Source organism: Triticum aestivum, chromosome 6D (assembly GCF_018294505.1).
Source record: "Triticum aestivum cultivar Chinese Spring chromosome 6D, IWGSC CS RefSeq v2.1, whole genome shotgun sequence".
Lineage (NCBI taxonomy): Eukaryota > Viridiplantae > Streptophyta > Magnoliopsida > Poales > Poaceae > Triticum > Triticum aestivum.
This window is the reverse complement of record NC_057811.1, coordinates 76,442,050-76,455,601: the sequence shown is the minus strand read 5'-3', so window position 1 is coordinate 76,455,601 and position 13,552 is coordinate 76,442,050. Positions and strand designations below refer to the sequence as shown.

General features: G+C 43.5%; 1 protein-coding gene across 1 annotated transcript; it reads left to right on the top strand.

The window, feature by feature from the left end:
- The first annotated feature begins 8,759 nt into the window (after positions 1–8,759).
- LOC123142867 (receptor-like protein 2) lies at positions 8,760–11,736 on the top strand. Its single transcript, XM_044561582.1, has 4 exons — positions 8,760–9,290; positions 9,424–10,846; positions 11,360–11,407; positions 11,492–11,736. Exons 1-4 carry the CDS (start codon positions 8,760–8,762, stop codon positions 11,734–11,736), a joined length of 2,247 nt encoding a protein of 748 aa, XP_044417517.1.
- The last annotated feature ends 1,816 nt before the right edge of the window (positions 11,737–13,552 follow it).

Sequence of the window (13,552 nt, the reverse complement as noted above, 5' to 3'; positions counted from 1 at the left end):
TTTGCTATTAGAGTTTCATCAAAGTTTTCTAGTTCATTCTTTTTTCTATTAGAGTTTCATTAAAGTTTATTTTGTCTCTACTTATTTATTTTCTTTTCTTTTTTGCTTTTTTATTGATTTTACGGAAAAAAATGTTTGTAATGTTTTGAACAGAAAATACTTTGATAATTTTAGTTGCATAAATTTATTGATTTTATTTTTTTAACTTATTTGAACTCCAGACTCTTCGTGTGTTCAAAATGCACCATTCAAAGCCACATCAGCAATTTTCAACCCTTTCTGACTTCATTTATTCTTTTTCAGGCATTCACTCATATTTTTAAGCTAAATAAACATGAAAATGAAAAGCACTACAAATGATCTCTGAAAAGGTTGAAAGTTGGCATGCTATCATCATTTCACCCACATAGCATGTGCTAAAAAGTTGAGAGGGTTACGGAAAAAACTGGATGCACTTCGTGTACAAAACGGACAATCTCTTTCCGAGTATCAGGGTTTCGGGCGAAAACTCATCTGTTACAAAGAAATTTCAGTTTTTTAACTTATTTGAACTCCAGACTCTTTGTGTGTTCAAACTGCACCATTCAAAGCCACATCAGCAATTTTCAACCCTTTCTGACTTCATTTGCTCTCTTTCAGCCATTCACTCATATTTTTGAGCTAAATGACCATGAAATTGAAAAGCACTACAAATGATCTCTGAAAAGGTTGAAAGTTGGCATGGTATCATCATTTCACCCACATAGCATGTGCTAAGAAGTTGAGAGGGTTACGGCAAAAACTGGATGCACTTCGTGTACAAAACGGACAATCTCTTTCGAAGTATTAGGGTTTCAGACGAAAACTCATCTGTTACAAAGGGATTTCATTTTTTGAATTTATTTGAACTTCAGACTCTTTGTGTGTTCAAAATAGACCATTCAAAGCCATATCAGCAATTTTCAACCCTTTCTAACTTCATTTGTTCTCTTTCAGGCATTCACTCATATTTTTGAGCTAAATGACCATGAAATTAAAAAGCACTACAAATTATCTCTGAAAAGGTTGAAACTTGGTATGGTATCATCATTTCACCCACGTAGCATGTGCTAAGAAGTTGAGCGGGTTACGGCAAAAACTGGATGCACTTCGTGTATAAAACGGACAATCTCTTTTGAAGTATCAGGGTTTCGGACGAAAACTCATCTGTTACAAAGGGATTTCATTTTTTAACTTATTTGAACTCCAGGCTCTTTGTGTGTTCAAAATGCACCATTCAAAGTCACATCAGCAATTTTCAACCCTTTCTGACTTCATTTGTTCTTTTTCAGACATTCACTCATATTTTTGAGCTAAATGACCATGAAATTGAAAAACTACAAATGATTCTTTTTAGTTGCATAAATTTTATATAATTTAAGTTGCATAAATTTTATTTTTTATTGATTCTTTTTAGTTGATTCCTTTTCCTATTAGAGTTTTATTAAAGCTTTTTAGTTGATTCTTTTTGCCAATGTAGAATATATTAGTAGGTAAAAAACAAACCTTTGGTCCCGGTTCCAGACACCAACCGGGACTAAAGGTGGTGGGCCAGGAGCAAGGCCCATTGGTCCCGGTTTGTGTCTGGAATCGGGACCAATGGCCCCCGAGACCCGGCCCGCGCCCTGGCCTCATGAACCGGGACCTATGCCCCCATTGGTCCCGGTTCTTGAGTGAACCGGGATTAATGGGCTTGCCCTGCCTAGACCAAAGCCATGTTTTCTACTAGTGACAGGATCACGAGGGGTATGGTAGGCGTCTGCCTGACTATATAGTGCGGGCCGGGTAGGTCGTGGGAGTAAACCCCGCGTCCAAGTCGTCACAATCCAAAAGAATCGAAAACAGTTCAGTAATTAACGCGTCCGTTAATTATTAATTAATGACTCATTAATTTTTCGGAGCAGCAAAAATATAGACAACGTGCATAGCTCTGTCCTCAGCTCGGCTCATTCCCGCAACCCGCGGCGTGTCGTGATGAGGCGTGGCGAGGAGGAGGAGCGCGCGTGTAGGTCTTCTCTTCTCATGTTCATAGAAGTGGTAGAAAAGCTCACCTTATAAAGAGGTGCGAGTCTCACTCAACTTCCGTGGTGGGACTAAACTTTATTCTCATTCACTCCACTCACATGTGTGCATGAATGAGCCAAGAGAATTTTAGAATTTTAGTTGGGCTTTGGGTCAAAGGCCTACTAGCAAAATTCTAACAGGTCTCCCGTACATGTGCGTGTCCTATGGAAGAATCCATCCAGCAGTCTGTGTGCTTAGCAGCTTGCTTGTGTACTTGCACATCCTAGCGATCGAGCCAGCATATACTCTTGGCGCAAAGTGTAGAAGACACTAGAGCGATGCAATTGAAGTTTATCAAACGGCTGGTGCTGGCTCGACTTCGACATACAGTCGGCGCATAGAGATAGAAAATTAAGTGTTTTTTTTATGAAGGCTAGTTGTGCAATTTATAATAGTGAGCTACCAAAAATGATCATGACACCTAAATATATTACACAAATTTCGGTGCAGTGTTGCCGCATCTGGACCGTTAAATCACAAAAATGAAAGGTAAAAAAATGATTCGATGTACTTAAAAGGATTCTCCTCCTTATTGCAGCGATATGTTTGTGATAACAAACCCGCCAGATGATCATGTGCGGCTCAAAGAACGGACAAAGTGATCAATAAGCATGTGTTCATTTCCCTATGCCTCTTGTTCCTACGCATTCCTGACAACATTTTTGTTTTGCCTCAGTTATCTTGTAAATTGCTATATCCATAGTTATTGTACTAAAATGTTAAAAGGAGGGAGTTGTAATGTTATTAAAAGAGAAAGGTATGGATGAAATGATGACAAAACTTGGTGAGTGCTTGGGTGAAGGTGTGTAGTAGAGGTATATATAGCCGAAAGGGAAAGAGAAAGCATTATTACCTACATACTATGGTTGTTTGGCCATTTAATTGCATCAACTTCAAAGTACATATTGCGTTATTTAAAGTAGTGTTTGGTTGGCTGGACCAACGTCGTCTCTCTTTTTTTATGAAAGAGCATGTGGTCAGCCATTTGATTAAATTGTGTATAATGTTTATATAGGAAAACCCATGATAGCTTGGAGATGGCCTAGAGGCCCTCCATCGGTCCATCCTGCCCTTCATTTCTGTCATGGACCGCTACTATGACTAACTAAACACGGCTTTGGCAAGGGATGGTGCAACCAACATAGAAGGCAATCCTGACACTCTTTGCCGAGTATAGGTTATAAAACCCAAGATCGACACTGTCTAGGCATTTAAGTCTATTATTAGTTGCCACAGTCATAGACTAATACAAATTAAATGTGTAAGCATACAGAAATAATATGATTTTATATTTACTGATTCTTAACAATTTACTGGTTTTTATTTCACGTGTATTTCATATATTGCACTGGCATATATCTGACAAAGATGATTGCAAAGATTTACATGCATGCTAGGGGTGTTAAAATGATTCTTCTATCTTGTAGCTATAAAAACTATGTACAGTACTGTAATTCCCGCGGTAACGGATTCTTACGTTTGTCCAATTCTTATTGGCTATGACCATGCAGCTCATAGTTGCGTTCACGTCTCAGCTGTCAAAGGTTTTAAAATGAATTATGAGAATTGTTGTTTCTCTTCTTGCTAATAAAGATATTTCAAGTGAGAAGAACGTCCGCTAGCTTAGCTTTGTATTGGACGGAAACCAGTGAAAAGCTAGCTTTTGGCATCAATAAGTATCGACCACATAGAATCGATGGGTTGAACTGTCTACATTTGAACTAAGAAGTTCTCATGGAATAAGAGACAATGGCTAGCTGTCAGGTACAGTCCCAACAACATGGTGACTGGGAGATGCCACTAAGCCGCCTCAGTTTCATGTATGAAGCTTGCAATCTGTAGCTCGTTCATTTTATTTGCCTACCTCTTCTACTTGCACTAAATTGTCTCCTGCTGAGCATGCGTCATGTGATGTAGGGAGTACCAAGTGAATTAAATTGCCGCTATACCATAGAGATATTAATATTTTTTCTCCCTCATTTTCGTTTCGGGTTGTTGGGTGAGCTGGACTTAGACTACCTACAGTGGGAATAACATAGGTGGTAACATCACATTTATGTAGGCAAAATAGATAATGTGGCATGTGATTAATGAAGAAAGAGAGGCATGTGATAACATAGCTAGTTACTGTAACATCACACATATCAAGAAAAGATAGTCTACAACCTAATAAATGAATGATGCATGACACAACACATATGTTACTACCCACTGTGGAGGTAGTAACATAGACTATTAACATATGCATGTTACTACTCTATGTTACTCCCCACTGTGACTAGTCTTAAACTTAACCCTCGGTGCCGCAGTATCGTAACTTTCTTCGCTACATTTTTTTTTGTGCCAAGGTAACAGCCAATTAAATTAAAGTCAGGACTCCGCCTGGATTACAATCAGTCTCACACAAATGGGTAATATGCAGAGACACACTCGCCGGCAAAAAGAAATCTCCCTGCACTCTAGCATAGGCAGCAAGCTCGTGGGCAACTCTCTTGCAATCTCTGCTAGTGTTAGCACGATGAGAATTTCTTCGCAGCCAGCTTGGACTCTTCATAGATTGTCCACCATTTTGTTCTGCTAACATCAGTTTCACGCAAAAAAAAAAAAAAAACATCAGCGGAGTTGATAGCATTGACGAGTGCAGAACAGTCAGATCCAATAATTAGTGGCCCCTTGTGCAATTGTCTAGTCATCTCAGCAGCGATCATCAGCGCATGACACTCAGCCTCTTCCGGATCCAAGCATGGAGGTAGTCTTACTCCCGCGGAGGCGGAGAAAACAACAGTCCGATTTTCATTACAGCCGACCAAGAGTACCGGCAGAACCTCATCCTTGTGTTGCGACAAAGGACGCGTCCACATTCAGTTTTAGAAAACCTTCTGGAGGTTTGGACCAAGCCCTCACCTGGTCAGAATGAGGAATAACTTTGGCTGGCTCCTCAATGACTCTGTCTACCGGGCTCTTTCCTTTAGCATCCATAACATCAGTGAGCTCTGAATTTAAACAGTCCAAGTAATTTTTCAGGAAAGTTATAGAATCAGCGACCCGGGCAAGCTTTCCATAGAATAAGGAGCAGTTTGTCTCGTGTCTGATCCCTACATCTGGTGAGAAGCATCAGAAACCAATCAGGTCCAGTATTACGAAACAGATTTTCATCAGGCAAAGACCACACGTCTCACGCAAGGCTCGTGCCTTGGTACACTGAATGACAGCATGGAAAGCATTCTCAGTCTCACAACCACATATTTTGCAGATATCATCCACTTCCAGTGTACGTTTCTTCTTGTTCGCTACATTTTTAGTACACGGACCTCAAGAAGCTCGACTTAAAATCCATTGTCACTACCCTCCTGGAGTGAGACGATGCGCCCATGGGCCTCCCCTCCCCTCGCCTCGCCTCCCCCTGGGCGACGCCAGGGGTCCCTCAACCCTAACACCGCAGGCCTCCCCCTCCCCCTCCTTCTGCTACCGCTGCCGCCGGTGTGAGCCACGGTGGCGGCGGGGCCGGTGCCGAAGGCACCAGGGCGGGTGGATGCGGCGCGATCTCATCTGAGGCGGCAGGGGCGGCCCCTCTTGTGAGATCTGAAGGCGGCGGCTGGGGCGGCGATCCCATGCCGTGCGGCGGTGGCCGGAGCGCCATAAGCCGGCGGAGCAGCGGCCCTGTGGACGGCGGTGGTGGCAGTGCCCCATCCGGCAGGGTGGCTAATCTGTGCGGAGATGGTGACGGCGGCGACTGCGGATCCAACGCCCCGATCGGATCCGCCGCGGGGTGGCCTTCCGCCGACCGGCAGCGAACGGTGAGGAGATGATGGATCTTCGCCGGATTACCGACGACGGCGTTTGTCTTCGTGACGAGGCTCCGTTCGGTTCCAGCCAGCCGCGAGATCGGGACGACGTGGCTTCCGGTGAAAATCGCGCCTGACTACGGTCATGGCGGACGATGGCGGCGTCTCGGACGTCGTTCCCTTCTCGAGGCATCGTCGTTGCAGGTCACATCAACCTGATCGGGAGGTTCCGGGGGAAACCCTAGATCTGGGTCTACCGAATCGGACGATGACGACGTTTTTTATGTCGGGTGCATCGTTTTGGAGCAAGTGCTGGCTGGAGGGGACAAGAGGAGGAGCGGTGTGGCATCTGACATGTCGACAACGACGGGTCTCAGCGGCATGGAGCAGCGGGGTCTCGCCGGTGGGCGTGTGATGATGGACGAGCGCAGGATGGTGGCATTGCCTGGCGTCGTGGTGTCATCGACGGCAGTTAGACGAGGCAAGGTTGATGCAGCAGTACAACACTAAAGATGGACTGGTGGCAGGTGGCTGCGGCGGCCTCATACCCAGCAGGCGTCCTGGTTGAGGAGTGCGCCGGACTGGTGGGTGCCCCATACCCGGCAGGCGTCCTGGTTGGGACCTCAGGTCTTAGATGTTAGGTTTGGTTGCGAGGTCTGTTTGGCATTAGGCCCAGATTTTCAGCGCCCCTTCATCAACTGGATAGGAGTAGCGACAGATGTTGCCTAGATGATGGCTTTAGCCTTACTGTTATATGACTTTGTAAGATCTTGTGTAAATAATTAATAAAGTGGCAGCATACATCGCCCAGATGCAAAGGCCGGGGATCATCCTCCTTTTCTAAAAAGAAAAACTACCCTGCTGGAGTGAATTCAGCGCGTTGCACTCAAATATATACTACTGCATTCATTTGTCATTTATGTACAAGTCGCATATGATCACATTTAAGATTCAAATTCTATACACATAAACTTGGTTCACCCATATAATGCATATGGGGTCCAGATGCATAAACTTGATTCTATGAGCATGTTTCTTTTTTATTTCTTATTATTGTAAAAGCATATTTTCACCCATATAATGCTATAGGGTTCAGATGTCCCTAGCTAGGTTCACAAAATTGCTTCTAAAAAGACCAGTAGAAATGGTGAATGCTAACTCTCAGTCTCTGAATGCCTAAATTATGTAGAGTGCCAGCCACTTGCTATTTGTTTCTTGGTCAGAAGAGGGATATCATTAACCACATGTATAAGGATCAATTACAGAGTAGGGCATCAAAATAATAATGACACAGTGCAGCTACACGACTACACCTACTACAGAGCACACAGTTTACGCACAAAAATAAGAGGAGGCTGGAATAGAGAACAGACCACTCAGCAGGTCAATCATCCACCCAGTACATTAAGCAACAAAATTTCACTTCTTCATGCCCTCCACTTGGTCTTGTCCACACCATGATTGTGAAGCTTATGATTGCTCTCGATTGAAACAATCTCGTCGGCTGAATTTCGGCAGAACTTTCAGCAACTGGTTTTGCAAAAAAAAAAAAGTGCCTTTTTCTGTTCCAAAAAGGTAAATGATGTATCAAGAAGTAATAATTTAGGTCAGTGGTAGTGGGAGCAGGTGAGATTTGTTTAGTGAGGCCGGTAAGAAAGTGATGTCAGGGCAAGTAAACCAAGGCATGTTGTAGAAAGTCACAAAGGATTGAGTCAAGGATGACTAGAAAATCCACAATGCATTTCAGAAAGATTGCGCAATTGACTTATTGCAGAAAGGAACCAATAGTGAAACACTGAAACATCAGCGTGAACTACTTGGAAGCTGCCCGTTGGGCTGGTGGGCAGTTGGGAAAAATCCAATTTTCTTGACCAAAAATTCTTTGTAGTGACAAGGACTACAAAGGGACAGAACAAAGGGGAGCAAGATCTGCTTCTTTCTTCCATGATTAAACCTCCGTTGATGCTTTACCTAGTCAAGGAACGACATAAGGTCCGGTTCATGCGTTCGACATAAGGACCAAAATTGGAATCCACAGTCTAGTCACGATGTGCTTTCTGTCTTAACGTCGCAAAGAGGGGCCAATGCTAGGATTGTTTGGAGATGCGTTGGGGCGCTACTTTGGTCCCTTTGGACGGTTCGGAACAAAATTACGATAGAACACAAGTTTCCGGTCCACCCCGCTGATATCATCTTCAAATGTCATATTTTCCTTCAGGTATGGGCACCGCTGGGGAAGAAGCGTGACGTCGAACGCATGAACGAGACTATGGAGTTGATCAAGACGACCATGGTGAAGCCACGACAAGGGATGACGGCTTGATCATGAGACCTCTACTTTTAGCTAGCTTTTGTCTTGATGCTCCGCTTTTGCGCTATTGAACTTATGGCTGTGACCTTCTTAGCTTTATCCTGAGCCGTGGGCTCGATGACTGTTTTATTCGGTTTGTAAGACTTAATTTGTGTGGATCCCGCCTGGTGGCTTTATTAATTTAAAGCCGGACGTTCCTAGCGTCTATGTTTCAAAATGTCAGGGCAAGTAAACCAAGGCATGTTGTAGAAAGTCACAAAGGATTGAGTCAAGGATGACTAGAAAATCCACAATGCATTTCAGAAAGATTGCGCAATTGACTTATTGCAGAAAGGAACCAATAGTAAAACACAGAAACATCAGCGTGAACTACTTGGAAGCTGCCCGTTGGGCTGGTGGGCAGTTGGGAAAAATCCAATTTTCTTGACCAAAAATTCTTTGTAGTGACAAGGACTACCAAGGGACAGAACAAAGGGGAGCAAGATCTGCTTCTTTCTTCCATGATTAAACCACCGTTGATGCTTTACCTAGTCAAGGAACGACATAAGGTCCGGTTCCCGTGCTAGTCTCGCCAAAACACCATGCAGACACTCCATTTTTCCATCAAGACATACAGCAAGATATTGCACCATGGGTTTGCTCTTGTGCTGTTGATCTGCTTGGCCTCTCCTGCCAGTTCCTGCACGGAGCAGGAGAAGGGCTCCCTTCTCCAGTTCCTCGCCGGGCTCTCACAGCACGGTGACCTCGCTGCGTCCTGGCAGCATGGCACGGATTGCTGCCAGTGGGAAGGGATCACCTGCAGTACGGATGAGATTGTTACGGATGTCTTGCTGGCTTCTAGGGGTCTTCAGGGGCACATCACTTCTTCCCTTGGGAACCTCCCTGGATTGCTACGCCTCAACCTGTCAAACAACCTGCTATCTGGTGGTCTACCGCAAGAACTGGTATCCTCCAGCAGCATCCTCAACCTTGACATCAGCTTTAACCGCCTCGAAGGAGACCTGCACGAGCTGTCATCTATGCCTGCCCGACCACTGAAGGTGCTGAACATCTCGAGCAATTTGTTTACAGGACAATTTCCACCCTCCACATGGGAGGCCATGACAGACCTGGTCACACTCAACGCCAGCAACAACAGCTTTACTGGGCAACTGCCAACTCATTTTTGCACCAGCTTTCCATCCTTGGCTGTGCTTGAGCTCTCCACCTGAACTAGGTAGCTGCACCATGCTCAGAATGCTCAAGGTTGGCCACAACAACCTCATCGGGACTCTCCCAGATGAACTCTTCGATGCTACCTCGTTAGAGTTCCTCTCTTTCCCCAGGAGTGGTTTACAAGGAACACTTGAAGACATGAATATTGCCAAACTCACCAATTTGGCTACCCTTGATCTAGGAGAGAACAACTTCAATGGCAAGATTCCGGAGTCTATAGGTCATCTCAAGAGATTGGAGGGGCTCCATTTGAACAATAATAACATGTATGGGCAGCTGCCATCAGCTTTGGCCAACTGCACAAATCTCATAATCATCGACCTCAGCTACAACAATTTCAACGGGCAACTCACCAAGGTCAATTTTTCCAACCTACGCAATCTCATGTCTTTAGATCTTATACAGAACAACTTCAATGGCACAATTCCAGAAAGTATCTACACTTGCATAAATCTAGTTGCACTGCGACTAGCTTACAATAATTTCCACGGCCAGCTAGCCAAAGGGCTCGGCAATCTGAAGTCCCTGTCGTTCCTATCACTTTACTATAACAATCTTACAAACAGAACACATGCACTTCAGATTCTTGGGAGCTCCAAAAACCTCACCACCCTTCTTATTGGGCGCAACTTCCAACATGAGACCATGCCAGTCGATGACATCATTGGCAGTTTTGAAAATCTTAGGTTTCTTGCTATAGGTAATTGCCCATTATCTGGAAAAATACCTTTCTGGATATCAAAGCTAGCAAATTTAGAGATACTAATATTGTCTAACAATCAACTCACCGGAACAATACCAGCCTGGATAAAAACTCTAAGCCATGTTTTCTATCTTGACATATCAAACAACAGCCTCATAGGGGAAATTCCAACAGCATTGATGGATATGCCAATGCTAAAGTCAGTAAACTCAAGGGTATTCATACTGCCTGTTTATCCAGCTCAAACACACCAATATCGCCAAGCCTTCGCTTTCCCAATATTGTTGGATCTAAGCAACAATAAGTTCACTGGTGAGATTCCCTTGGAGATTGGTCAGTTAAAATCCCTCCATTCACTTAATTTGAGCTTCAATGACTTAACAGGACAGATTCCGGGACCAATATTCAATCTCACAGACCTGCAGGTTCTAGACTTGTCGAACAACAATCTCACGGGTGCAATCCCAGCTACATTGAACAGCCTGCACTTCCTTGCAGTGTTTAATGTTTCTAACAATGATCTAGAAGGTCCTATTCCATTTGGAGGACAGTTTAACACATTTGGGTCTTCAAGCTTTGATGGGAATGCAAAACTCTGCGGGTCTATGCTCATTCACGAATGCGGTTCAGAAGAAGCACCTCCAGCCACTGTTATATCAACAAAACAAACTGATTACAAGGTAGCATTTGTGATTGCCTTCAGTGCGTTCTTTGGTGTAGGGGTGTTGTATGATCAGATAGTCCTGTCGAGGTATATTGGCTAGTACTACTCCTAGTTGGGTATCTGTTTATGTCAACTTCGTCCAGTAAATAAGCTTCTCCTCTAGGTACGATTCATAAACTCATAATTAGGTCTACATAATTTTCCAGGATTAAGGGTTATTGTATTTCTTGGATATGTACAAATATGTAATATGTGAGACAATTTAAACTGGAGCGGTATTGGTACAATATAAGTCGTCATTCTCGACTCTAAAGCGGTATTTGTAGTTCTTGCACTGAATAAAAGGAGAAGAAAATAGAAAAGTATTAATTCAGTATGCTACGCAAAACCACTCGTGTCCGTGTTGTCTTCATCAAGCACGAGTGCAGCTACAACTACAAGTGGTATCAAAACACCAGTTTGGTCCATGGCGGGCTCTGGTGGTTCACAGTTTCACACACTCCAGCCCACAAACTCGCTCTCGAGCTGGCGGGTCACGCAGCCTGGCGCCGGTTACAGGCCGATGCAGATCATCGCCATCTCCCGTTGCACATCACAACTGCCGACGTGCTGTGGCAGGCATGAACTGGTGGTGTGCAAAGGGAGTAGTGAGGGAAAGCAGCAGGGCTGCTCAATACCCAACGCTCACGCGCACCAGCTACAGACTGGGCGATGGTGATGTGTGGGTGCAGCTGCAGGCACAATGTCTTTGGTACACCATCGAGATGCTAATGATCACGACAATCAGTATGCACTGCTGCGGGCCGTGTCATCGAAGATGGTGCGAACACTCGTGGGGAAGTACACCGCCAAGGCAGCGTGGGACATTGTGAAAGAGGTGCGAAATCTTGGGCAGGGCAATGGAGGCACCACCGCGAGTTCAAGGAGCATCCGTTCCGAGATGGAGCGTCCATCGAGGACTTTGTGCCACACTTGACCACCATCGTCGAGTACCCGACACTACTAAATGATTCTATTACCGAGCACAATGTGGTGCTCAAGTTTCTGCGTGCCGTGCCGCGCAAGTACAGTCCGGTGGCAATGGCCATCGAGTCCTTTGTCGACGTGAATATGCTAACAACATATGACATGCTAACTTAGGAGTAATTAATTTACCAATAGCACAAATGCACATCAAATTATGTTTTCTACAGTAAGAATTTACATTTTATATCAATCATAATTATATAACTGGACACATCAAATTGTGTGTGTCTGTTCATGTACGTGCCAAGTAGCACTATCAACCCCTAAATTCGTAATTCGTAATGAACCAATAAGAAATTGGAGAATGGGGACAGCGTACCTCAAATTAGGATGTCCACGCACGCACATGTGCCCACTCAGCCTGTTTGGCAAACTAAGAGAAGGGGAACGGGAGTTTAACTCTAATTCCTTTTTCCCATCTCAATTACAACACTCCCCCAGGTTATAGATATGTGGAATTTCTAGACGTGAATTCTCCTTCCACTTCCGTGTTGAATTCACACTCCACCTAAACAAACCAAGGAATAAAACTTTGTATGCCTCAAACTCCCATTCCCTCTCTCCAATGCCACCAAACCAAACATGCTGTTAAGCGCGGAACTGGGCCGGCCCGCGTGTCAGATTATGTCTTTTTTTCTCAACAACCGGTTTTGTATTATTTCTATGTTTCTTCCTCCATTGTTCTTTTACTGGTTTTCTCTTGTTTGTTAATTTTTCCTTTGTATTTTAAAAATTTTCTTTTTCCTTTTTCAACGCAACACATATTTTCCAAATTCATGAACAATTTTGAATTAATGAAACATTTTTCAATTCCCAAACATTTTTGAAAGTGCCAACATATTATGAATTCACGAACATTTTTGAATTTGAGAACAATTTTTTATATCGCAAACATATCTGAATCCACTAACATTTATTCCAGGCCATTTTTGGAATTCCATGAAAAAAATCAAAATCAGAAACCATTTTTTTGAATGGGTGGATATTTTTTGAAACTCCTGAACATTTTCTGAAATTTGGGAACATGATATTTTTTGAAATCCTTTAACAAAGTTTGAATCGATGAACATTTCCTGAAATTTCTATACATTTTATTATTTGGAAAACATTTTTTGAAATTCATTAAAGTATAATTCATGAATATTTTTATAATCATAGAACATTGTTTAAAGTTAAGAAAAAAATTGTAATCGTGAACAACTTTCAAACCTACGAACATTTTTTAAAATTCAAAACATTTTTTAAGTTATTGACCTTATTTGAACTTTAGAACATTTTCAAAAATTTGGAAGTTTATTAAAATTCGTGACAAGTTTTAAATCCAGAACTTTTTTAAAATCCCACTCTTTTCTTTAAAAGAGACAAAGTAGGGCAAACCCACCCCGCAAATGGGCTGGCCCATAGTCGTGCGTGGGAGGAGCGAGGGATGTGCAGTTACCTTGCTTTTCACCGCGTGGGTAGGGGGAGCTCCTAACCGGCGCCTTAAGCGCCGGTTCAGGAAGCTGGCGCTCACAGCAGCGCCTGCTGGGCCGGCCCATGACATGCCTTATCTGTACCACAAAAATGTCCTCTATTTTTATGTTATTGACCTTATTTGAACTTTAGAACATTTTCAAAAATTTAGAAGTTTTTTAAAATTCATGACAAGTTTTAAATCCAGAACTTTTTTGAAATCCCACTCTTTTCTTTAAAAGAGACAAAGTAGGGCAAACCCACCCCGCAAATGGGCTGGCCCATAGTCGTGCGTGGGAGGAGCGAGGGATGTG

What these genes read in the sequence shown, in the direction of transcription:
- LOC123142867 (XM_044561582.1), top strand. Translation starts at nt 8,760, where the DNA reads ATGCAGACACTCCATTTTTCCATCAAGACATACAGCAAGATATTGCAC. An exon ending in GGGAGGCCATGACAGACCTG is followed by an intron (nt 9,291 to 9,423) that starts GTCACACTCAAC and finishes AGAATGCTCAAG; the next exon opens with GTTGGCCACAACAACCTCAT. An exon ending in GGTGGTGTGCAAAGGGAGTA is followed by an intron (nt 11,408 to 11,491) that starts GTGAGGGAAAGC and finishes GTGTGGGTGCAG; the next exon opens with CTGCAGGCACAATGTCTTTG.